This window comes from Littorina saxatilis, linkage group LG1, assembly GCF_037325665.1.
Source record: "Littorina saxatilis isolate snail1 linkage group LG1, US_GU_Lsax_2.0, whole genome shotgun sequence".
Lineage (NCBI taxonomy): Eukaryota > Metazoa > Mollusca > Gastropoda > Littorinimorpha > Littorinidae > Littorina > Littorina saxatilis.
In genome coordinates, this window is record NC_090245.1 from 102,741,305 (window position 1) to 102,768,736 (window position 27,432).

General features: G+C 40.4%; 2 protein-coding genes across 8 annotated transcripts in view; both read right to left on the minus strand.

Annotated features, from left to right (window-relative positions):
• Positions 1-15,688, minus strand: part of LOC138948064 (protein ENL-like) — a 39,422-nt gene extending 23,734 nt beyond the window's left edge. For 2 of the 7 annotated variants that reach the window (XR_011449874.1, XM_070319595.1), the window contains exons 1-3: positions 15,620-15,688; positions 13,769-13,949; positions 10,290-10,516 (exon numbers count right to left, since the gene is read on the minus strand). Coding sequence is in view for 1 of the 7 variants with exons in the window: in XM_070319595.1 (XP_070175696.1) it covers positions 10,290-10,516; positions 13,769-13,949; positions 15,620-15,652 (441 nt within the window). In the remaining 6 variants the exon portion in view is untranslated. The other 5 variants (XM_070319629.1, XM_070319605.1, XM_070319611.1 and 2 more) reach the window with 5 other exon arrangements.
• Positions 15,689-16,655: 967 nt separating this feature from the next.
• Positions 16,656-23,764, minus strand: LOC138948127 (nuclear receptor 2C2-associated protein-like). The gene is made up of 4 exons (XM_070319644.1): positions 23,711-23,764; positions 21,142-21,232; positions 19,592-19,777; positions 16,656-18,631 (listed from the first exon to the last, which is right to left on the minus strand). Exons 1-4 carry the CDS (start codon positions 23,746-23,748, stop codon positions 18,512-18,514), a joined length of 435 nt encoding a protein of 144 aa, XP_070175745.1. The 5' UTR covers positions 23,749-23,764; the 3' UTR covers positions 16,656-18,511.
• Between the last annotated feature and the right edge of the window lie 3,668 nt (positions 23,765-27,432).

The window sequence follows — 27,432 nt, forward strand, 5'->3', positions numbered from 1 at the left end:
ATATTATTAAGCTTTCAAGGCGTGTCTGTGTGCATGCATGTGTGTGTGTGTGTGTGTGTGTGTGTGTGTGTGTGTGTGTGTGTGTGTGTGTGTGGTTCTGTGTGTGTGTGTGTGTGTGTGTGTGTGAGTGAAATGCATGCCATATCAGAACAATTTTCTGTCACCTGATTAAACAAAAAGTTTAACAGCTAGGACCAGCTGAATATTGCATCATCAAGAAGAAGAAGAAGAAGAAGAAAAGAAAAAACACCTACATTTTAAAGACTAAAAATAAAGTCACATACTTCAGAAGTAATGCGTAACAAAATCATCAACTTTCTTTCTTTCTTTCTTTCTTTATTTGGTGTTTAACGTCGTTTTCAACCGTTCAAGGTTATACAAATCATCAACAGGCTCCAGAAAAAATCAAATCAAATAGACAGACGACTCTTGAACAATCAGAAAATACTTTTACCTTTTAATCAGATCCATCATACAAAATCATAGTTGCTCTAACATCACATTACTTTGCAGGAAATGACAAAAACAGGCTTGATTAGGAAATCGTTTCCTCACAATCCCACGCCAACAATGATCAGTTTCCGCAAGTAAATAACAGAGAAATACCTGCAGTTGCTTCGGGCCAGGTTAGCAAACATACAGCATAACATGAATGATGAAATCAAACCAGCAAATGGCAACAACTTAGGTTTTCCCTCTCATATTTTGTGTACGTCAATTTAGAGAAAAATTACTTCCCTAAGGGTGAACAAAAAAAAGTTGAAAAACGCCTACATTGACACGAGCCCTCACTCCACCACAAAGCAGGAAAAGTGTGGGTGTGTATTGCACCACTCATCCTGAGTTACTACTAACTCAATCTGTTTCATAAACTGGGTAGCATAGGGAAGAACATACTGACCTGTGCTGAGAATAGAAACACACACACAAATTGACACACGCCACACTCCACATGACCAACCTTTTTGCTCCAATTTAACCCTTCTCAATACTGTTGTTGTTGTTGTTGCACAAAATATCTCATTCAGTGCTGTATATCCTTCCTAACAGTTCTTTAGCAGGAGCATTGCATACCTGAATTATAGCCGTGAGTGGCATTACATGAAGTGTCTTATATTACTGGCATGCTATGGGGAAAACACTTTTGAAATGTAAATCAGCAAAGCGTAGCATTGCATGTATTTTGATAGTCTATACACCATTAAACGCACTGTAGGCAATGACACGTACTACACATGTGACATGGGGATAAATACATGTATTTATATCTATCCTGTGTGTCTGATGAATAGGGTTTAGGCATTAATATTCTTTTTACCTTACAGATTGGCAGGACTATCACAAATCTAAACTGTTATCTTCATATCACAAATTATACACAGGTTTCATTTTGCCTGTGACACTGACAGTGAGTGACTCAGAAAAATATTTTTTTTATACTATAAATTATAATCAATTGTGATCTCATGATGGAACTGCTTAAATTATAGAAGAAATGTGTTTGAAGTGTAAGATCTCTTTAGATCGCATGATAAAATAATAGTGTACTTCATGGTCACAGTGAAGAATCCATGAAACCAGAGGGCATTACAGAGAGTGAAACATGTAAAAAAAAAAAAAGAAAGTGTTGCAATATATTGACCCCCCCCCCCACACACACACCAGATCCTAGCTATATGTGGTAGTAGGTTAAAGGACTGGCACTGTCTTTCAAAATTACAATGCCCGTGAATGATCAGTTGTGTTGTTTCTGTTCTTTTTTTCAACCTGAAAAGAAACTGTATTACTTAGCAATAAAAAGAAAGAATGAAAAACCAACAGGAGTTGAACAGAAAAAGGAAAGGGTAAAAAAAAAGTTAAAACGTGCATTTATTCACCCCACCTCCTTAAAAATGAAAAAACCCACCCATAAACACAACAAGAACATGTAAGTACTATTAACCCTTAGGCTGGTTGTCGCGACATATGTCGCGCTACTTTACGTATACTGTCACCTGGTTGTCATGTCACCTGGTTGTCACGACATATGTCGCGCTACTGGCTCAGTCTGTTTGGTCGGTTCCGATTACCTCCCATGGCTGCGAAAACCTATATGACCGTTTTTTGTTATTTTTCTCTCTGTTATTGTTAATTCACCAGTGGCTATGTAACATGTGTTACAGAATTGCACCAGTGTAAGGGTTAAGTATTCCTTTGCAAACACATTCCCCCGTTTCTAAAGTGTTTAATCTATATCATACAATGTTTTTACCAATACAGTAATGAAAACAGAAATTGGCACTAACAAACTAATACCACCCCCCCCTCCCCCCCCACACACACACTCCAGTCTTTCTTTCTTTATTTGGTGTTTAAAGTCGTTTTCAACCATTCAAGGTTATATCGCGACGGGGAAAGGGGGGAGATGGGATAGGGGAAAGGGGGGAGATGGGATAGAGCCACTTGTTAAAGGCAGAGTAAGCCTCCCGTAAACCATCACAGATACGGTCAGGCTTTTACACACAGTACAAACACCCTTTCATTTAAACACTCACCAATTGAGAACATCCTAGGTGCCCTCCGTAAAGAGCGAACAATTTTCAAAGAATTTATTTTTGCGTGGTTTATCTTACCCCTGAGCCATCGTGAACCCGTGTGATCCAGTTTTCCCTTTCACAATGCAGTCGTCATAGTTAGTCGTTTGAATGCGACTCGACGTGAGCTTATCTACAATAGCACGGTTTTTTTATGCACGAAACAACGGCTGTGGTTCACAAGAACTCTAGCGATGGCTTTTGACTGTTGAGAGGAACGGCGATTTGCACTGATAAACCGGCCGTCGTCTGCTACGACCCCTGCGTGACCCTGCTTCCGGGCTTTTCTTTTTTTAAACTTTCACAACTTCGAATTGTTCTGATCTTGTCTTGATGAAAAACGAATTCTTTTATGATTAAAGAATGTTTGTGTAACAAGCTGTCAATTTATTATTTAGATTTTAAAAGTTAGGTCTAGCGCAAAAACGAGGCGCCGTTGTTGTTAACGGAACAAGTCTACGAAAATAAATTCTTTGAAAATGTCTCACGCTCGACAGAAAGCAGCCAGGATGTTCCCGTTCGGTGAGCGTTCAAATGGAAGTATGCTTGTACTGTATTTAGACGCTCGGGGAGCTCTGTGATGGTTTACGGGAGGCTTACTGTGCCTTTAATTGTTTCTTGTTCACAAAAGCACTAAGGCCAAAAAAAAAAAATTGTCTGTTTCTGGTCACCCGACCGACCCTAAATTTCGGCGCCGACCCTAAACTTTTTTTTCCAAACTCAAATTTTTTTATTTTTTTGGGGGTGGTATAAGGACAGGGTGAGAAAATGAACAACAAAAACGTGTGAAAACGAAAGTCCCCTGACGATTGAAGGGGCATAACCCTACATCACAGTTGTAAGGGACATCACTCTATGTACTTCCTGTAAAACCACCAAACACCGAAGCATTCACGCTGCGTTGAAATATGGAATCTAAAGGTGATGTTCGACACATTCTGGCGTTGACGCTGGAGAAGTGCGTGCACGATAAAACGGGAGTTAAACTTATTAGTGCGTATCCTGAAACATTCACGCTCCGGGATGTGTTTCATGATATCCATACACCCGAGTTTGACTTGAAAAAACATTCGGTGCAGGTGAAAGCTGACGAATACGACCTTGACTGGTCACTGACGATCAGACCAGGTAAACAAAGAAAAACATCTTAACATGTCATACTCTTTCAGTCTTTGTCACAGATTTGTAAATGTGTTGAGTGTCTTGTCTCTATGTATAGTGAATCCAGTCTCTTTGCGTGATTTTTAAAGTTAGTTTTATTGGTCTACATTTGGGGGAAAAAAATAAAAATAAAATAAAAGCCGATCTACCGACCCTATTTTTTTTAGCCATGTTACCAGAAACAGACAATTTTTTGTTGTTGGCCTAATCAATAAATTGCTCCAGGGGCTTGCAACGTAGTACAATATATGACCTTACTGGGAGAATGCAAGTTTCCAGTACAAAGGACTTAACATTTCTTACATACTGCTTGACTAAAATCTTTACAAACATTGACTATATTCTATACAAGAAACACTTAACAAGGGTAAAAGGAGAAACAGAACCGTTAGTCGCCTCTTACGACATGCTGGGTAGCATCGGGTAAATTCTTTCTCGTCCCAACCAATATGGGACTCCCCCTAACCCGCGGGGGGGTCACACTCCAGTCCCTAATCCTCTCAACTTCAAAAACTGAAAAATGCATGGCACTGAGCAATCTCTTCTACCATATCTGGTATAAAAAAACCAACAACAACAAAACAGAACAAAAACATCAACCATCCAACAGAAAAAAGGGATACACGGTACGTCATGAGTCCTATTGTATTACAAAAGAGCAAAAGGCTTACCTTGCACAAAAACCAGACCTCAACTGACACTTGAACATTCAAACAGAACACCTGTTTACACTCTTACCTCTCTTTATAGCGCGAGTCTGACAGTTCTGCATGCACGCGTTTTAAGTTCAAAGCTGTACCAAGGAAAGACATAAGTTCTTTCTCTACCTGCAACCTTTTAGCAGAGGCGTATCAACTTCCAAGTCTCCGATGCTTATTGATTACAAGGCATCTGCTGAGAACCTCACAACTGCAGCACACTATTGATACTGTGTACCAGGACAGTATTTACGCACACTGGTAGGAAATGTTTACCTACTGAAACTAATACAACAGTAAGACCCTCCTCGTAAAAGAAAGAAGCACAACACAGTCTCGAGAAAAGACTCTCCGACCCAAGTAATCAATAATGATTAAATCTCCAATGACAGCTGTCAATCCACCACAACCGCATTCAAAAAGGTTTTGATGACAAACAGGTATTTTGAATGGTACTCTTCTTGGTCGTCCGCTTTTTTTTCTCTTTTCTTCCTTTTCTTTAGACACATTTAGAAGCATAAGTTTAAGTTAAAGGTTGTGAGCTATGTCCCTTTTCTTCTGAGCATACACAGGAATTGCAGTTCTACTTCTAGTTAGCCCTTGAAATAAGCTTTCACCAGGACTACTCTTTCTGTAGAGAAACTTTACTGAATGGATTATCACTGTCCAAAAATCAATACTAGTATGGCAGCTAGTGTACACATACAGTTTTTAAGCCATCCATTGTCTTCAGTCTTTTCTTTCACACACAATAAAGCACTAACACTATGCTCTTTTCTTGAGCATTGATCTCCGATTATTGAGTGAAAAAAGTACATGCACATTCGAGCCATCAAACCACAAGTATCAGAAAAAAAAGAGAGAGAGAGAGAGAGAGAGAGAGAGAGAGAGAGAGAGAGAGAGAGAGAGAGAGAGAGAGAGAGAGAGAGAGTGAATGTCAAATATTTACTTTTGAGGGTAACAAGATTAAGCATACATATGCTGTTTTTGCATCTGGCCCTGATGCCCCACAGAGGGACTTATCTACTTTTCTAAAACTAAGAAAAAAAAAAAAAAAAAAAAAGGTTACATAAAAACATAACTAATGGTAGATGATAGGTTTATGTACATGTACCCGGCGAAAGAAATGCAACTCGAGTTCAAGTTTGCCTGCAGCGGCGCGGAGGCCATTTGGAGCATGTTCTGTAGAATGAGCATAACTTTCCTGAAAGACAAGTTAGAACGCTAACATTTTCTGTGCAAATCATGCAGAGGCTACTTGTGTGTGTAAATTTTATGAAAATTGTTCAATTTATGACGTTTTGTTTGGGTACTCTTTTTTTTGGGTCACCCTGTACCTTATCTGGATCATATTTTACGACAATTCGAAAATGATGAAAAATCACTTCCAGCAGTGGGCGCGAATGAGTTGCATTTCTTTCGCCGGGTACTGTACAAGAAGCGCATTATATAGAAACATTGTAAGTCATAAGGTAGTATTCAAAACTTAGTTTAAAGCAATAAAGAGTGAGATAAACAAGAGAGAGAGAGAGAGAGAGAGAGAGAGAGAGAGAGAGAGAGAGAGAGAGAGAGAGAGAGAGAGAGAGAGAGAGGGAGAGAGAGAGAGAGAGCGAGCCGGGGGGGGGGGGGGGGGGGGGAGCGGGAGATAGCAACCGACAGGTATAGGGAGATCATCTCAGGTAATACTTGTGGAGTGTCAGTTAACACTGCTTTATTACCCTAGCAAAAACAGAAGAAAAAGTGTATGTGAAAACGCAAGAAACAGCTAGTGAACCTGAAGGATTGGGTCAACACATTAAATGATTGATCAATAAACTGGAAACCTGAATGACATTTATTAGTTAATCAACGGTATTAGTTTTTGCTTGTCAACGTCAGCGTGATCGACAAAGCTCTAAATGGTTGGCTAGTCAATTTAATTTTAATACTCTTCAATTACATGAAACTGCATTTGAGAAAACCTCTGAAAGGATCGCCGCACTTTGTTTTAAAAGAACAAAGAACTATACAGGAAAGTCAAGGGGAACAATTTCAACAAAAAGTTAGCTCAAACAACATGTGAACAGTGATCTCCCCTGCCTCAGTGATCACCATTTTCCACTTCATTCATGCTGCAGACAAACATGTCTGTGAACATAATAGTTAACTTTCATTTCCTTATCTGGGATTATTTGCACCTTCGCTACAAAATAAAGCAGCATTTGTTTTGCTGCATGTACCTGAATCCTTGATTTCCCTAAAATTGTTAGGCAGTACTGGGTACTCACATTTCACTGAATTTTTTTTATCAATAACAACATGCAGCTCTAATGGGATGGTTATCAGTTATGGTGTTTATATGCTTTTCTTTCCGCCGCCATTGCACCCTCATTTAGGATCGTCTGCTAAAAATATTCCAAATTAACATCCCTCACACCACAAATAGCTGAATATTTTTTGCATAAAAATTTATTCTCTTCAATTTGATTTCACCACTCCTTACTCAGCAGGTGGTTCTGAACTAAGACATCTCTTTTTTTTACATAATGCTCAAATTCTCCGTAATACGAGAACCCTGCCTGAAAGCCTGGGTTTCTTTTACTGTCAAATGTGGTATTGGCTAGACAATGCACTTGGATCCATTCATATGTAGCCAAGTGCTAAACTGGCTACTAATTCGTTATAATGTTTTTCTGTCATTTCTGTCTTGTGTAAGTTTTGCCGATCGCTTTATGTTTTTGATATGCCCAGACACCTGGAGATCGTGAACGCGCTCAGTCATCTGTGTCCACTAGAGACCATAGTCTTTGTTCCGTTGACGTCAAGCCGCCCTCCCAGAGAGAGACGGGTGTTTCGGGCTTGCAGCTGGTCAGTTACGCAAGTTTATGACCGAGCCGGGGGTAGATTCCCGGGCCGCGGAAGATGTTGTTTGATGCGCTCAGATCAAAGTCTCATTAAGAGGGTGTTAGAATGTCGCTGCCCTCTTTCAGGTTGCGTGTGTGTTTGTAAGATTGTGATTTGTTTACTTGCTTGACCAATGAGATGCCATGTCAGTCTTGTTAGCTTACTTTTGATTGGTGGCTTTGCCCACACCTTTTTGTATGCAGTCCTCGCACGGGCTATATGCATAGGCCGAACCCCAGGCATAAGCATAATCATTCGCTCATAGCAGCTGAACACGTCACTACACTTGCTTCTCTGTCTGCAGGTTTTGGCTTCGGCCTCTACGTTTGCTTGCATTGTTTTTCTTGTACAACGAATAAAAAGTTGAAACAAGACGCTTGGACTTGGGCTTCGTTCTTACAACCTTCCACTCCTCCACTACATTTGGGTAGACTGCATTTTTACTTGTTGTGTGGCCACCCGGCCATTGGCTGGGTCGGCGAGAAAAGGAACAGGAATTAAAGAGATGTGAACCAAAATTAAGTCATGGTTTTCCAGAGTTTAATTTTGCATCAAGTGATTCGTCGGTCTGTGCCAGTAAACCCCTGTCTATACTGAATGAAAGAGTGTGACATGAAGTTCTTGTACATCATTGTAAAGAGTGTGAATGACGTTTTAGTTTAGATGTCAAGCGCTTAGAGCAAGCCTTTTTAACGAAAGTTTTTGATTTAGCGCTATATAAATGTTCTTATTATTATTATTATTATTATTATTCCATACACGTGTGTAAAGTCCAAAACGAGAGCAAGTGCAGGGGCTCACATTCATGAGAGGTGGCATAGGACAAATGTCCTGGATAATGCAAAAATAAATCAATAGGACTTTTTTTTCTGGCACCAATATTCGTTTTGGCGGCATGTCGCTTTTTCGGAAAAAATACGCGGAGGGAGGCAACTGTCAACCGGCTCAAAGCATTCAGAGTTGCGACCCTTGGAAGCTCAAGATTCTCTATAAAAAGCACATAAAGTCTCCCTAAGTTTCGTCTGCTTGGAGAGACACATCGCTTCGCAAAACATCGATAAAATAGCAAATCAAACTACTGTAAATTGGAAAGTACTGACAACGTCCGGATCAAATGAAAGCATAATCGGACAATGACCACTTTGTGACAAAAACTATAGGAATGTATCCTCTTGCATGAAAAATGTATAGGACATTTGGAAAAAATATCTGTGTATGTCCGATGTCTGACGTGGATGTGAGCCCCTGCAAGTGATGTTCGTTCAGTGCAAGACACTATACATTTTTGCCAGGAAAGACCCTTTTGTCAATCGTGGGATCTTTAACGTGCACACCCCAATGTAGTGTACACGAAGGGACCTCGGTTTTTCGTCTCATCCGAAAGACTAGCACTTGAACCCACCACCTGGGCTAGGAAAGAGGGAAGAAAATTGCTTACGCCCCGATCCAGGGTCGAACTCGCAACCTCTCGCTTCCGAGGCAAGTGCACTTTACCACTCGGCCACCCTTTACCACTCGGCCACCCTTTACCACTCGGCCACCCTTTACCACTCGGCCACCCTTTACCACTCGGCCACCCTTTACCACCAGTCCCTGTATACAGTGGAACTCCCCCTATTAAGACCTAAAAAAATCTGAACAAATCAGGTCTTATAAAACGGAAGGAGTCTTATTAAATAGAGGTATTTTTTCGTGTTTCTATAACCCACCGAACTCTGACATGGATTACAGGATCTTTTTCGTGCGCACTTGGTCTTGTGCTTGCGTGTACACACGGGGGTGTTCGGACACCGAGGAGAGTCTGCACACAAAGTTGACTCTGAGAAATAAATCTCTCGCCGAACGTGGGGACGAACTCATGCTGACAGCGGCCAACTGGATACAAATCCAGCGCGCTACCGACTGAGCTACATCCCCGCCCAAAATAAATGTAAATTTACAGGGGTTACGAACAGAAAATCTCAAAAAGTAAAATCTTAAAAGGGGGGAGGTCTTAAATTGGGGGGTCTTAAAAGGGGGGTTCCATTGTACTCAAAAAGACAATACAGGAGACTTTCACTGTATATATATTATGGTTGTTTGGGTCCATCAAATATGACTGCAATATCCACGCTTTTGTGATATAAATATGTGTGGAGGTTGTGTTGGGCATGTGTATGTCTTTATTTATGCAATTTCTTTTTAGAAATATGAATGAACGCCACAAATGAGACCCAACCTGTAACTTTCAGCCCGACAATCAATCTCATTTTGCAGAGGAAAAAGTTATTACCAGATCGCATCATGATTCAGATTGCACTGCCTGCAACTGATTAAAACTGATAAAACAATCTCTTCGGGAAGGTCGTGCAGGTTGCCGATTGAATGTGTTGTTGACACCAACTTCGAGTTCTCGTTGAAAATGTTGAAAGAAAAAGGTGAGAAGCTAAAAACAACTCCCAGAAACAAGAGCTAAATCAATTGGCAGAAAGGTGCTGGAGCAGAAACAAGCACGCCGAGTGAGATCACAAACGATGTGATTCGCTTTCTTGATGCTTCAACTTTTGCACATCTAGTTTTTAATTCTGCAAATGCACTTTGCATGAGAGTATTTGCAGGAAAGAATGTATCTTTGAAAAGTTCAAACATTTGAAGAACGTTGGACTTTGAAGAACAGAGCATTCTTCAGTTAGCTTGAACTAAAGACGTGTCTGACTAGGTTCATGCACAATGCACAAGTTCCAAGTTTGCAGAGTGCATTGTCACAATGCAGGTTCCTCAGTTTGACATTCTGTTTCTATTTGGCAATTTGCTAACAGTTTCAATCTCTTCATTTGACACTGACAGTCAACCAACCGTCTAACCAACCAACCAACCATTACATCTATCACAATTCAGTTTTGCATGAATAAGCTAGAACAGTAAGAGCAGAAAGAAAGTAGCAAATACAATTGATCAACAAGGTGAACAAAGCTCCAGAGGTAAATATACTCACAGCTCCAGCTTTCATCAGTTTCTGTCTGAAATCGTCAGCAGGGTTGCGGAACTTGAGTTTCTCAATACGACAATTGTTCACTGGCGGTGCCCCTTCGCCATTCAAGAAAAGGTCATACTCGAACCTGATCTTTCTGTAAGGGTGCTTGTTTCTGAAGTAAACCTCTATGGAGAGGACAAAACCTGCATAGCCACTCTCTGACACTTCGTATGGTGGTTCACTGAGAACTGCAAGAAAGAGGCTCACATCAGTACGAGTTCACCAAGCATTCTTCATCATTTCAAGCCAGTTTCTGATAACAGTTTGAAAAAAAAAGAAGAATACATTGCAGCTACTGATTAATTGCAAAAACAAACCAAATTTGTGAAAGTGGAATGTTGCCTGTAAAACGAGTACCTGGCACAGCTTCCTGAAGACCTCTAATTATACTTATTACCCTAAATAGCAAGGAAGATATTATTGTGCCCTCAGCTAATAAATTAAAGTACCAGTACTACCACCAAATAATGCAGAAACAAGAGGCGAAGCCTTCAAGGCTCACGTAAGAAATAGACAAACAGTAACACAAACTCAATCACTCCGTCACACATACACACCCACACACACAGTAAGCTTAGGTGACACTGTGCAAGAAAGAGAGACACTAGATCTAGATCTGTCTGTCTGCATGTAGCCTACTTACAGGGACACGACTGCCAAATAGTCTCGGCCCGCTCAAAATAACAATGACCGAGACCACACACACCACGCGAGAGAGAAAGACTACAGGGAGGCATGCCGTCATGATGCATTAATTGACGTCAAACACTTTTGACCGTGACGTAATCTTATGCGAGCTTTATCCATAGTCTTGGATAACCACTCACACATAGACTCGGAAATGTTAAAGTTTCTACCACAGACATACACACACACGCACGCACACACACACACACACACACACGCACAAACGCACAGACAGACAAAGTTACGATCGCATAGGCTACACTTCGTGAGCCAAAAATCAGTAGATGCAAATTTAAAAGCTACATGTACTACAGTAACACTATCTAATGCCAGTGAATACCATTATTTCCTTAATTTAAAAATAAAATTACAGATTTTTTCCCCATTGTGATTTTGTGTGTGTGCAAATTTAGCCCATTGGTCATCAACGTTTTTGCCAATTTTCAGAAGTTTTAAAATGTAAGCATTCATTGGTGTCTCCTTTCCCACACTGTAAAAAAAGTTTGGCAATTCTTGTGAAAGAACAACCCCACACCATTTCAAATAAGTTGTGGTGTTTAGGCCAAAAAAAAAGGTCTGTTTACGGTACATAGGCCAAAAAAATAGGGTCGGTAGGTCGGGATATTTTTTTTTTCTCTCCAAAAAACAATATTTTTACGTTTTTTTATTTTTATTTTTTTAATTTTTTTTCCCCAAATGCCAAAAAAAAGTCTAGGGTCGCGCAAAAAAAATAGGGTCGGTCGGGTTACCGTAAACAGACTATTTTTTTTGTGTGCCTTAACCAACTGTCAGTGTCAAATGACAACCCTGCTACTGTCCATTCATCCTGTGGTCGAAGAGTGATCACAGAAAATAGAGAATGAAAACAAATGACGCCATCAGATCAAAGCCCCCACAAAACTGTCAAGAATCTTTACACACAGTAAAGCAAAATTGCACAGAATACCAAATTGTAATTGTTATACAGTGGAACCCTTTTAAGACCTCTTTCTTTCTTTCTTTATTTGGTGTTTAACGTCGTTTTCAACCACGAAGGTTATATCGCGACGGGGGAAAGGGGGGGAGATGGGATAGAGCCACTTGTCAATTGTTTCTTGTTCACAAAAGCACTAATCAAAATTTTGCTCCAGGGGCTTGCAGCGTAGTACAATATATTACCTTACTGGGAGAATGCAAGTTTCCAGTACAAAGGACCGAACATTTCTTACATACTGCTTGACTGAAATCTTTACAAACATTGACTATATTCTATACAAGAAACACTTAACAAGGGTAAAAGGAGAAACAGAATCCGTTCGTCGCCTCTTACGACATGCTGGGGAGCATCGGGTAAATTCTTCCCCCTAACCCGCGGGGGGCTTTTAAGACTTCAAACAAATCTGAGAAATTGAGGTCTTGAAAAGGAAGGAGTCTTAAAATGGGGGTAAATGTACAGAGGCTTAATTATGTACAGAAAGTGTGAGAAAACTGGGTGGCCGAGTGGTAACGCACTTGCGCTCGGAAGCGAGAGGTTGCGTGTTCGACCCTGGGTCAGGCCGCAATTTTCTCCCCCCTTTCCTAACCTAGGTGGTGGGTTCAAGTGCTAGTCTTTCGGATGAGATGAAAAACCGAGGTCGCTTCGTGTACACTACATTGGGGTGTGCACGTTAAAGATCCCACGATTGACAAAAGGGTCTTTCCTGGCAAAATTGTATAGGCATAGATAAAAATGTCCACCAAATACCTGTTTGACTTGGAACAATAGGCCGCGAAAGGTGAATGTTCGCCTAATAGGCTTGAAGTTTGCTGGTCGATGTGAATGCGTTATATATTGTGTGTAACAAGAAGAGCAAACGCTCGATCGAGTCACTTTCGCAGTTCTGAATATTATATGAGGCATCAGATGGACAGGAAGAAATTGCTATTCACAACACAATGAGTCACGTTCACATAAAATTTGAGCCCGGTCACTTTTATAGTTTCCGAGAAAAGCCCAACGTTAAGTTGTGTGTTGCCGAACAGAAAAGGCTAGTTATCTCCCTTGTTTTTCTGATAACGTTCGTAAAAGGCTACAGATGTAAATACTTTGATGTAAAGAATAATCCTACAAAGTTTCAATCACATCCGATGAACTTTGTCAAAGATATAAAATGTCTAATTTTTCCTTTGACGCTGACCTGTGACCTTGAAAAAGGTCAAAGGTCAACGAAACCATCGTTAAAGTGTAGAGGTCATTGGAGGTCACGACTAAACAAAATATGAGCCCGATCGCTTTGATAGTTTCTGAGAAAAGTCCAACGTTAAGGTGGTGTCTACGGACGGCCGGACGGCCGGCCGGACAGACTAACACTGACCGATTACATAGTCACTTTTTCTCAAGTGACTCAAAAATTGTCTGTTTGTCTGTCTGTCTGTAAAAAATTCCATTTCAAACGGCAGAAATTAATATGTAAAGCGCGGAGAGCACAGTTGTGGTTCGCGCTATATAAGCTCCCAATAATAATAAAAAATAAATAAATAAAAACAAGGTCTTAAATTGGGGTTCCACTGTAAAAGTAAACACACAAAAATCATCATTTCTCTCTTGGTGTGTAGCATTTAATTTGAAGAGCAGTAGAATACCATCACAGTACTTTAAAAAAAAACCACCCATTTCTGTTCACAGATACTACAGCTGAGTTAATTTTCTTTTGTTACAAACATATTCACATTCATTTTTAATCACCTCATCTAAAATGTGTAAATTTGTTAACACTTTGCATTCTATACTTTACCTCTCTTTGGGTTCTTGAAAGAGGGATGCAGATGGAAGACAACCTTCTCCACAAAGTGATAAATATTAGCACCGTCCTGTCCACGAACAAACATGGTCCAGTCATGTGTGAATCCATCTGGTGATTTTTTAGGCTTGAAGTCAGCTCGATGACCAAGTTCAATCTGAATTGTCAACACGTCCTGGGAAAACGTGAATCAAAAGGTTAATTGGAGACAAAGAAACTGAGAACAATAATGACAACAACGAAAGAAAAAAGAAAAGGTGGGTGGAACTGGCAATCTCCCAGACTAGTTCATCGCCAAATAAAAGGGAGCCTCTAGCAATGTTTGGTCTCCTTACAATTGGTGATATAATCGATTATGAGACACAACCGTCGAACGCTGAAGAAGAAGAAGAAGAAGAAGAAGAAGAAGAAGAAGAAGAAGAAGAAGAAGAAGAAGAAGAAGAAGAAGAAGAAGAAGAAGAAGGTGATATCATCAGCATGGGGTTGACCAGATCTGAAGAACGATTTGTTTGTTTGTTTGTTTGCTTAACGCCCAGCCGACCACGTCAAGGGCCATATCAGGGCGGTGCTGCTTTGACATATAACGTGCGCCACACACAAGACAGAAGTCGCAGCACAGGCTTCATGTCTCACCCAGTCACATTATTCTGACACTGGACCAACCAGTCCTAACACTAACCCCATAATGCCAGGCGGAACAGCCACCAGATTGCCAATTTTAAAGTCTTAGGTATGACCCGGCCGGGGTTCGAACCCATGACCTCCCGATCACGAGGCGGACGCCTTACCACTAGGCCAACCGTGCCGGTATCGGAATCTTGAACGAGAGCTGTGACATTGGCAATATGGTGGTCATAAGGCCTCCTTTAGAAAGTGGCTGGTCGATTGACAAATGGTGGTTCATTGACAGCTATAACTATAAGGTAGTCGACAATATCTTTTGTGCTAGGTTTCATTCCATTACAATTTACATTATTATCCTAATCCCATTGATGGGAAATTCAGATCGCTTAAATTCCTCCCAACTGTGCAAACACTGTAATTTTGTGTACATTAAAGTCTCCATTTTGGTATCACGTACAATACTACAGGACAACAATTGACCTGCCATATAGAGTAAATTCATGGTTTCAAAGAATGACAATGACAATTCTTTATTTGACAAGGGTAATACTAATAGAATACACCGATTCTACAATCATGGCTAAATACTAAACAGACACAGAAAAGAATGAGAGGGAGAGGGGTGTGTGAGTGAGTGAGTGAATGAGTGTGTGTGTGTGTGTGTGTGTGTGTGTGTGTGTGTGTGTGTGTGTGTGTGTGTGTGTGTGTGTGTGTGTGTGTGTGTGTGTGTGTGGATCACTGTGTGTGTGTGTGTGTGTGTGTGTGTGTGTGTGTGTGTGTGTGTGTGTGGTAATATATATATATGACAGGGGAGATGGGACAAAAGGGAGAGGGCTGAAGAGTGGAGGGGAGCCAGGAGGGGCGGCTGTGGTGGTAGTAATCTACTGGTAGTGTATTCCAGTGGTAGTAGAGTTCGGAAATCTTGTCATGATAAGGACAAGGGCCTTAAATAAAGACCTATGTCAGTTTCAGAAATGACTGGTGTGACTATGCTCCTTGAGAGAGGGTGAGAGAGAGAAAGAGAGAAAGAAAGTTAGATATAAGATAGAGAGAAAGAGAGAGCAAAAAAGAAGAAAAAAGAACGAAATTCGAAAGAAAAGACAGCCATATTTTTAGATAAACCAAACCTATTGCACAACTGATTAGTACTTTGAACAGTTCATGCAAGCCCTCCGACATAAAAGACACCGCCAGCTATCAAAGATTGAACAACAAATTTACCTCAGTTGTTTTGGACATGTTGATTTCGGACATCGACAGGAAGCGTAATAAAATCCCATGCGCGAGTGATTCAGGGGAAGCTACTCTGCTCTTCTCTGTTGTTGAATCGATAGCTCAGTGGTATGCGTGTTTATGTCAGCTTTGATAATTCGCGTCTGATGGGTTTGTTCAGAAATAAATAAATTCGTTCACTCTGAATATGAAATGATTGTAAACTTAGATGGGACAAGGCATAGACTACGTATCTTAAGCAAGGTCTGCGTCACCCTACCAACTTGATAACCGTAAATAAAATTCAGCTCTATCAGATTATATACCATGAACAATTGTTTGTTTTCACTCGTCTATTATTCTTTATTAATTAAGATCCTTGGTTTGGAGCTTGCACAGATAGAGCTCATACAGATACAGCGCCGTTATAGACAGTTTTTTGAGGTGGAGAACCAAAGACATAATTTGTCAGGAGTTAGTGAACTGTACAATAATACACTGTAATAAGGTACTAGTATATTATAGTACAATGAAGTATTTTGGTGAACTACAGTATAGTACATCATAGTACATTGTGGCGAATATACTATAGTATACTACAGTATTCGTCAATGTACCATAGTATTTTGAACATTTTTGTACCGCACCCCGGGACTGTACTATAGTATACTAGCTATAGTAAACTTCAGTACATTTACCACAATGGTACATAAAATAGTACATGGTACATTTAATGCAGTTTATTTTATTAATCTGAAGTTAGTATTATATATAGTACATGGTACATTTACTATAGTTTCATATGTGGAACCTTTTTTTACCTGGGTGACTCTCCTCTCTCAGGGTCTGTAAGGTCTTATACTCACATTTATTTCAAATTGTTCATTCCTATAGTTTTCAGGGAGCATATTTAAATATTCTCACATATTACAATATAAAAAACACACAAACAAACATGCATGCACGCACACACACACAGACACACATAACAACAAAGAATGCGCTGCACAACACTTTCAATACATAAAACTGACAACACAAATAATAAAATGTTCAATTATTTTATTTACGGTCCCACTGAAAATACCATAAAATGAATGCACAACATTTATGCTGCTCTGTCATTTAATAAATACTATACACACAATCTCTCCTCCCTCACTTTCAATCCTAAACTCTCTCTCTCTCTCTCTCTCTCTCTCTCTCTCTCTCTCTCTGCATGTATGCGACCACACATGCACACTGATACACTCCCTCATGTACTCACAGTATGAAACTGACTGATACCCATGTTGTTTTTTCTCAGTTATATCCTGTACATAATCTTCATAATTCAGTACTGCATCACTATGTGGGTTATTCTCCAGAGCTGTGTACATATACCAGGGAAGATTATCCTATTATTATATTATTATATGAAGTCTTATATTGCGCGCGTATCTCCAGACTCGGACTCAAGGCGCAGGGATCTATTTATGCCGTGTGAGATGGATTTATTTTTTTTTACACAATACATCACACATTCACATCGACCAGCAGATCACAGCCATTTCGGCGCATATCCTACTTTTCACGGCCTATTATTTCAAGTCACACGGATATTTTGGTGGACATTTTTTATCTATGCCTATACAATTTTGCCAGGAAAGACCCTTTTGTCAATCGTGGGATCTTTAACGTGCACACCCCAATGTAGTGTACATGAAGGGACCTCGGTTTTTCGTCTCATCCGAAAGACTAGGCAGGTGATATTTCGATCTTTACCTAACCTAGACATTTTAACCGTACAAATTGATTTCATTAATAAATACTGGTTCCATATATATTCTTAGCATGCAGAGAAAGAATTAGAAATACTTGCACATTTTGTATATGTCTACGTTCAGCAATTTACAAAGGGTTTTAAAGTACATAACCTTCGCAACATGGAAATCAAAGGTTGTGATATGGATTGGAACACCAACAATTTAAAAAAAAACGACAAATATATATATACATGTACTATGTTTTTTGTTGCATGTCTGTATCATTATCTAACTGGTATATTACTGAAAAATGTAAAGAGAATGCATTCTAATTGATATGTAATATACGTTATAATCATTTAAAGGACTGGAAATGCAATTGTCACAAAATGATACACAGCTCTGGAGAATAACCCATGTAGCTTTATACATGTAATTGCAGCCCTGAGGCAGTTTGGCCTTACTATACTGTTTGTTTGGTAACAATAAAAAATAAAATAAAAAAAACACAGAAAAAATAAATTTCAAAAGCAACAAATTTGCGAAGAGTTCAAGGCAGTCCTTTCCCCCAACATGAAAATATTTTAGGCTGATCTAACTTTTGCCGAAATGACAGCAAAGCATTTGGCATATTGCAAAAATTTAAATTAGTTTTGGCGTTTGGCCGACTGCCAACCCTAAACGACATCCGACCCAATCACAGACTGACAGTAAATTTTGGACGATCCTCACGCACAGGTTACAACTGTGAAGGAGGGGTGCTCTCCTGGTGTACTTTCTCTGCTTTTGACAGTGTTCTCATCTACTTAGTAACTGAGAACAAACATCTGTAAATTACAGTGGTACATGTACTTGCGATGAAGACAACCTTGAGCCTCCAAAAGTGTCCCTCCATAGCAGGTGGCCTGCCATGACAGGTATATTTTGGTCATGTAAATAGACAAAGGGACAACAGAAGATGTCTTTTCTTTGCAGGTGTCCTCTCATCAGACAAGCCTCACATTGCAGGTACCGTACCGTTGCACTAATATAATGATACTTTTTAAAAAGAAAATCTCGACTTGTCCTTTTCTTCTCTTTCTCAAGCTTTAGAGTACCGTATCACACATAATAGATTAAACAAAGTTAATTCTTGTTGAAGGCAAACAGATGCCTGTCATGTTGTTGAACCACGTATATCCAGGTTGTAGACAATGATTCGACCAAAGAAATCTGTGCTGGTGTTGAATACTATTCTCAGCGCTGTTGTTGGTGGGCTTGGCTCCACTGGAAAGCAGTTTCTTATTAAGGAAATTGCATTCAAACATTCAATGCTAATATAAATGTGCCATTACTTTTTGCATTTCGAAATTGCAGTGGGTTAGAGAGAGAGAGAGAGAGAGAGAGAGAGAGAGAGAGAGAGAGAGAGAGAGAGAGAGAGAGAGAGAGAGAGAGAGAGAGAGAGAAAGAGAGGGTGCACCGAGAGAGAGAGAGAGAGAGGAGAGAGAGAGAGAGAGAGAGATCGATCCGGCTAGAGAGAGAGAGAGAGAGAGAGAGAGAGAGAGAGAGAGAGAGAGAGAGAGAGAGAGAGAGAGAGAGAGAGAGAGAGAGAGAGAGAGAGAGAGAGTTATATTCAAAGATTTTACACACAAGATTGAAACTAATTTCTGACAAACAATGGATTCACACACACACACACACACACACACACACACACACACACACACACACACACACACACACACACACTCGCACAAACACAACATATTTGTAAATTGGGATCTTCTTCTTCTTCTTGGCGTTCGCAGAGCATCATTTGCGTAAGTGCGTGTACCCGTGGTTTGTTAGAATGCGCCGTGCGGCCCGGGTCCTCCGTCTTCAGCATTCAGGGTTTTCTGTCGGGGTTACCTCACCCTTAGCTCATGGCCCGTACGTCCTACCCTGAGAGCACAGGGGGGAGGATTTTCCGGGATCCCACCCGGAGCCAGTTTGGTCCGCGGCCGCAAGCGGCTGATCTCCATATCTGAAGACCGTTCCCCTATCCGCCACCCGGGGACGCGCTGGGTTGGGGGTGGTCGCCCCACTGAAAATCCCACACTGGGTTAAGAAAGATCAGCCTGTCCCAGAATGTAAATTGGGATAAATACTTGTATCTCTTTTTATCCCCCCCCCCCCCCCCCTCCTCCCTCCCCGCCCTCTTCACACAAGAAACAAGACTTAGGAAGATACCGGAACATAAACAAACAAAAAAGGATATTTGTAAAGAGTTGATGTCCTCAGAATAAACACTGCAAATCTTGGTCAATGAGGCATCTTCACCAGCTTCACAGTTTTTACACTCTATCCAGCATTCCTTGCCAACAAAACCACCTTGGAACTGGATTCGAACCTCTGATACTTTTACTGGTGAACTAAATTCCAGGTGAATGAACTGAGGGCACCCCTGAAAGTTGAAAACACAGTAAGCAAAAATCACATTTGATGAGATCCAATGGGCTTCAGTTTATATATGATACAGCAGCCTTCAAAAAGCATGTCACATTTTCTCAGACTGTTAAAATCAAACCATTAACTGAGTTTTGAATTAAAGTCAACATAGCTTGAGAATCATGGAACACTTTCACAGACAAACATTTTTTTTCTGCAAATATTAATAAATAATAATAATAAATCACTTTTTTATAGCGCAAGTTCTGATAACAGCTCCACGCGCTTTACAATTCAAATGCAAGAAACATAAAAAACACACACAATGCAAGTCCTAAACTAACATAGCAGTATGTTTAAGGACAATCAACAACAGCACACACACAAAAATCCAAGATTTTAGGGGCATTAAGCCTCAGACTCTGTCAGGAAGATAGTACATGTACTGTGGTGGTAGTCAAGGGTTGTGTAAATTGTGCAACCTGGTCAGAGCTTACGGCCTTCCAGCTGCCAGACCATTTCCACAGTCCATAAAACTAGGTGTGTTAACGGTGTGCATGAAGTAATTTAAAATTATCTGACAGTGAGCTTCTCCTTGCCCATGCTGTATTGCGCTATGCCAAAGGTGCATGGTTACGTTAATAATAATAATATTAATGTTTAATATTTATATAGCGCGTGTATCCAGGGTTTAACCCTGCTCAAAGCGCTGTACAATCAAAATACTACAACATAACATTATTTAACGTGCAATCACACACATATCAACGAATAACACATTGCAATATAAAACATATTATCACAAACACACGCACGGGCACACACACGCACTACATAAAACAAATTGCAACGTTAACATTAACTACGAGTGATTTCATTAACAGTCTGTAATACAGAGTAGAACTCTGCAAGTTGAGGTTGCCACAGACCCATTTATCACAAATTATACGCCTAAAGTAAATGTATTACTTTTTGAACATAAAACATATAGGGCCAACAAAAAAATAGGTCTGTTTAGGGTAACATAGGGTGAAAAAATAGGGTCGGTAGGTCGGCTTTTTTTTTTTTTTTCTTTTCTCCCCTCTCTATGATGTTTCACAGTTCATTTCTTCTCATCAATCCCTGTTTTTGCCCAACATAACTATAAACAGTACTTTGAGCTTACCTCCCTTCTGTCGTCTGCTGTTTGAGCACAAACAGCTCTATTTTGGATGCGGTTTTTTTTTGTGTTTTTTTTTCAGACGATCCAAAAAAAAAATTAGGGTCAGGCCTAAAAACTAGGGTCGGTCGGGTTACCGTAAACAGACCTATTTTTTGGGGGGGCCTTGGGCCTAGACATAGTTAGCGCAAGAGATCCATTGCAATAAATAAATAAGTTACCTGATCAGAGTTCCAGCAAGTTTCATCTTGGCCATCAAAGAGAAACTGTTTGCCAAACTGCTTCACATCACGGTTGAGCACTGAGCTTACCCTAGAGAACACACAGAAAAGGTTGAGCACTGAGCTTACCCTAGAGAACACACAGAAAAGGTTGAGCACTGAGCTTACCCTAGAGAACACACAGAAAAGGTTGAGCACTGAGCTTACCCTACAGAACACACAGAAAAGGTTGAGCACTGAGCTTACCCTACAGAACACACAGAAAAGGTTGAGCACTGAGCTTACCCTACAGAACACACAGAAAAGGTTGAGCACTGAGCTTACCCTAGAGAACACAAAGAAAAGGTTGAGCACTGAGCTTACCCTACAGAACACACAGAAAAGGTTGAGTACTGAGCTTACCCTAGAGAACACACAGAAAAGGTTGAGCACTGAGCTTACCCTAGAGAACACACAGAAAAGGTTGAGCACTGAGCTTACCCTAGAGAACACACAGAAAAGGTTGAGCACTGAGCTTACCCTACAGAACACACAGAAAAGGTTGAGCACTGAGCTTACCCTGCAGAACACACAGAAAAGGTTGAGCACTGAGCTTACCCTAGAGAACACACAGAAAAGGTTGAGCACTGAGCTTACCCTAGAGAACACACAGAAAAGGTTGAGCACTGAGCTTACCCTACAGAACACACAGAAAAGGTTGAGCACTGAGCTTACCCTACAGAACACACAGAAAAGGTTGAGCACTGAGCTTACCCTACAGAACACACAGAAAAGGTTGAGCACTGAGCTTACCCTACAGAACACACAGAAAAGGTTGAGCACTGAGCTTACCCTACAGAACACACAGAAAAGGTTGAGCACTGAGCTTACCCTAGAGAACACACAGAAAAGGTTGAGCACTGAGCTTACCCTAGAGAACACACAGAAAAGGTTGAGCACTGAGCTTACCCTAGAGAACACACAGAAAAGGTTGAAGCATAAATTATAGTGACGCAACTGCAGCGGAGGCTTGGTGGCAGGTGAATTTTAGTGTTGGTATTTATATTAAAAGCGGCGTGGCAGCTGGATTTTTGTTGTTTTTGGCTTGGGTCCTGATGATATATCGGTCAAAAATGCTCACAAACTGCTTGTTTTAAGGTCAATTATATTTGAAGCTGCTTATATTGGTGAGAAAATTGAAAAGAAAAAAAATGAAATGGAAACCCGCTTTTATTTCAACACAACAGTACACTCAAAAACTTGATGCCTTTGATAACCTTTCAAGGAATTCTTGCTGCACTATAAGCAGTCAAGGGAATACATGAATATGACGGAAAAAAACGATCGTAAAAAACAATTACAAAAGATAAGCATGACAGTTTAAAAAAAAAAAAAAAAAAAAAAAAAAAGGCAGAAAGAGAGAGAGAGAGAGAGAGAGGGAGAGGGAGAGAGAGAGAGAGAGAGAGAGAGAGAGAGAGAGAGAGAGAGAGAGAGAGAGAGAGAGAGAGAGAGAGAGAGAGAGAGAGAGAGAGAGATCGCCGAGAGAGAGATGACAATGACAATGACAAATCTTTATTTTTCGAGGGTGACAAGAATAAGCATAGATATGCTTTTTTGCATCTGGCCCTCGCCCTAAAGAGGGACTAAACTATTTTACTATAACTATGAGTAGGGGAGAAAAAAAAAGAAGAAAAAAACCCACATTAGAGAGATCGAGAGAGAGAGAGATTTATTTTTTTATTTTAGAGAGAGAGAGAGAGAGAGAGATTTTCAGTATTTGTTTGTGAGTGTGTGTGTGTTTTACATAAGGCATAAAATAAGCAAACCGGAGTGAGAGATCGTGCATGGCCATGCAAGGTGAGAGGGAAAGAGAGAGAGAGAGAGGGGAGAGGGAGAGAAATGACAATGACAATGACAAATCTTTATTTTTCGAGGGTGACAAGAATAAGCATAGATATGCTTTTTTGCATCTGGCCCTCGCCCTAAAGAGGGACTAAACTATTTTACTATAACTATGACTAGAAAAAGGTTACATAAAAACATTAATGGTAGAACATATAAGTTTATGTACATGAAGCGCATTATGTAGAAGCATTGTAGATCATAAGGTAGTGTTCAAAATTGGGTGTAAAGCAATGAAGATAAACGGAAAGTAACCCAACAATACATTAGCTCAGCAAAACAATGTATTACAGAGCCAAATCTTCGTGATTTTGTCACAATAAACCATAATTCCGATAATGAACAACTGTATACAAAGAAAACATACCAACCAATCAAGTTTATTTGTTCATAGAGTTCATTAAATGGAAAGAATATTTGGTTCTAAAAGAATCCGTGTTGGTGGATTGCCGCAGGGCGTCCGGAAGAGCGTTCCAGAGGCTGCTTCCTGAATAAACAAGACTTGATTTAAATAGGTCTATCCTAGGAAGAGGAGTGTGAGAAAGAGAGAGAGAGAGATCTGACAGAGAGAGAGAAACAGGGGGAGGGGATAGAGCGCGGATTTTAAGGGGCAGAGGAGATGTTTATTATGACAATGATGGTGTCAGAAAACTGAGATAATGCAAGTGATCAGCAGATGAAGCCCTACCTCACTTTGGACACATGGGGAATCAGGGAGGTCGCCATATTTGCCAACAGTCGTTTGTTTGTCGTAATAATAGTAAGGCATCGTTTGATTTTTTCTTTAAAAATAGACACCGAGAAAAATTGTCGTCAGGGTATTTAGCTGTTGTTATTTTATTGAGAATTTGAACTTTTGCTGTTTCTTTGTCGAACTACATCTCCTGTAACAATGTTGGGCGCAAAGTAAGAATCCGGAGCAGAGTTGGAATAATCGGGATTTCCCGAAACCTCATTTGATTTCCAACAAAGCGCCGCATTTCCGGAAACGAGCTGCCTCGTTCTAGAAATGGCAACCCTTCGACTGGCACAAAAAAGTATACCCTTTTCACAGGTCATGAATAAGGTATATGAAAAAGAACGGTCTTATACAGGGGAAGTCTTGAATTGGGGGGGGGGGGGGGGGTACACTGTAACAATTCTCTCAGTGACACTTCTTCTTCTTCTTCTTCCATATTGTGACCACGGTCATTTAGGCTGACCATTATTCCAGCGTCGCGGACGACGCTGGTATCTGCGGTCGGGAAGACTTTTGAGGAATTTGCCTGCAGGGCGCCGCCATGTTTTCTGTGCTCGACCGCGAGCAGACCACAGGCACATTACACCCAAAATTCTTGTAGGCATACACAGACGCAACATAGCATATACAGACAATAACACCCACAACACTTCAACTGCATATGAAAGGAATAAAATAAATCCGCAAATCAGTCGCGCACAATACACCAGAAAGAAAAACAAGGAGTACCAAAGCGGCGTGCAGAAACTAAACTGACTCGGAGACTGAGAAGAAACATTTATCACACGATGTGGATAGCAAACATTAAAATAAAACAGATAAGTCAAGCAAAAAATAAACACAAATATCGAAAACACAATAAACAAAGGTAAAGAAAACAAAAAGAGATGCTTGCCGACAGTCAGTGTGTGTGTGCGTGGTTTGCCGTGTGCGTCAGCGGGGTGTGTGTGTGTGTGTGTGTGTGTGTGTGTGTGCGTGCGCGTGCATGCGTGCGTAGGCTACGTTCTTGCGTGTGTGCGTTCGAATGAGAAAGAAGAGAGAGAGAGGATTGAACAATGAGGTCACGTTCTCTGTCACATGAATACATATACACACACTGAAGGCTACTTCGGACACGAACACTTGCCAACAACTGTGGTTGGACATGCTTTTGAAATGTAATATTTTTTCGACATGATTTCTGGACATACGAATCCCGCTGTGTTGCCTACTGATGTTGCGAATGATGAAGGTTTTGAGTTGACTGACCTTGAGGAGGGATTGCATCAGGCGTTTATCGTCTCAAATTATATCCTTGCTACTTTTCAGGAGTCAACTATTGCCATTCATGGTAACTTGGATAGTCAATGTTTTTATTTGTTTGATTCCCATCAAAGAAACAGAAATGGTAACCATTCTTCAAATGGCGCTGCAGTTTTGATGTCATCAAGTTAATTCCTTTGCAGAATTGATTGATTTTCTCAAAAGCCATTATCAATGTGTTCATTTCTGTCCAACTGCAATGCAAACTCAATGTGGAGGAAACAAGGATTCATTACAAACAAGTCATCCCTGTACATCAACAGATTTATGTACCTCAATCAATACTGCTAGTATGAGTGACAGGAATCTAAAAGAAAAAACAACCAAACGCAAATGTACTACTACTTCTACGACTCGTTTGAATGTAAAACAGAAATGTAACACTATCTGTGACAATGACGGTTCTACGACTCGTATAGATCGAACCTTAACCCACAACTACAAAAATTTGTGTCAGACTTTTTTGAACAGGAAAATATGCCTCTGTTCAACAGTAACCAAAACATGGAAGATATTTTTGAAACTTTACAGAAATGTAACACTAGCCTATCTGTGACAATGTTGCTTTTGAATTGAACCCACATTTGTTGAACAGGAGAGAATGTTCCTGTTCAACAGTGCCCAAAACACTGAATCTGACGTTTTTGAATCTTTTCTGTCATCTAACTGAATCTGACGTTTTTGAATCTTTTCTGTCATCTAACCCAATTGCTCATGACTTCATCGATCTTGAACATGCCTACTTTTCAAAGAAAGACAGACAAAAGCGAAATCTGCATGTTAGCCATCTGCCTGAAATGGTCAATGCACTTTTGTAAAATTGTCACAGCTGTTATGCACTTTTGTGAAATGGTCAGTGCTGTTGTGCACTTATGCAAAACTTGGTGCTGTGCTGTTAACATTTGAACAAAATGCAAAATGCATTTTGTTCAAATGTTTAGTGCAACTTGCTACTATATAATCGCTGTATGCGCTTTGTGGTAATAATGCACTGTTGTGAAAAGTTTGCGCTAAATGTTGGCACTATACATCATTGTTGGAGCACCCTCCTGTAGATGCACCATGCTGAAAAATGTACTTATGAATCAAGCATTGACTGAAATAAACAATTTATATATCCAGCACAACATGCAATTCATTAACTTTTGACCCTAACCTTTAACACTTCCCAAAATAAATCTTTGGTGGACATTGCATCGACGCTGTTCATTTTGAATGAACATTTTTCTTGTGTCACATTGTGGAGGGTTGCAGATTCCACTCAGCGCATGAAGCTAGCTTGTTGCTGCTGTCTGGATCTATTTTGAACATTACACAATGATTTTTTTTCTCAGAGTAGAGTGTTAGTTTGTTACAACAGGCTGAATCAATCACATCAATATAGCGCACAGACTTGCACATCACGTTTCAAGGGCCTAGATTACCATGCAGTGACAAGAGCCTGCTCAGTAAAGGGACGTAATGTTGTCTCTGCAGCCCAGAGAGACTGTGTGAGTTTAATATAATTATATAAGACTGATATGATATGATATGATATGTTGACAGACTGGTACTTAGGCTGTTGAGCCTTTGTCTGATCTTTTGATCAGTTGCTATCCTAGCCTAACTTTGAGCTAGGTAACCTACACGATCTTTTGACCGTGGCCTATTCTATCAACTTTTTCTTGGTTGGTGGGAATTTGTAGTGAGAGGCAGACTGAGTAAAAAATTATTACAATCGATAGGGGCCAGTGAAAAGAAATATCGGAACACTCTTGTTGTTGTTGTTGTAAAATGTAAGATATGAAACGTTAAAAATTACGTAACATTGGTGCGTTTTGGTCGAGTGGGATGGGTCGTTGAACTGTGTTGTTACAGCCCGCCGAAGTTATCAAAAGTGTTTTTGCTTTTTGTAACTTTCGGTTGGTTTGGTGCGTTATACTTCTTCTTCTTCTGCGTTCGTGGGCTGAAACTCCCACGTACACTCGTGTTTTTTGCACGACGGGAATTTTACGTGTATGACCGTTTTTTACCCCGCCATTTAGGCAGCCATACGCCGTTTTCGCTGACAGCGGCCAACTGGATACTGAATCCAGCGGCGCTACCGACTGAGCTACATCCCCGCCCCGGTGCGTTATACAATGCATCTGCTTTTTCAAGATTAAGCATTGATCACTTTAAAACACAAGGATCATCATAGGCCATCATGAATTGTATCATTTTACATCGCATTCTAAGAAAGAGCAGAATTCTCACTATGCGCGCGGTACATTTCTAGAATCGCGTAGCTCAAAGTTGGAATTCCTACAAAGGCGGCCGTTGTTGGAATTCCAACAAAGCGCAGGTCATTTCCGGAAAAGCGCCGATGACGAGATGGGTCGCAACAACGA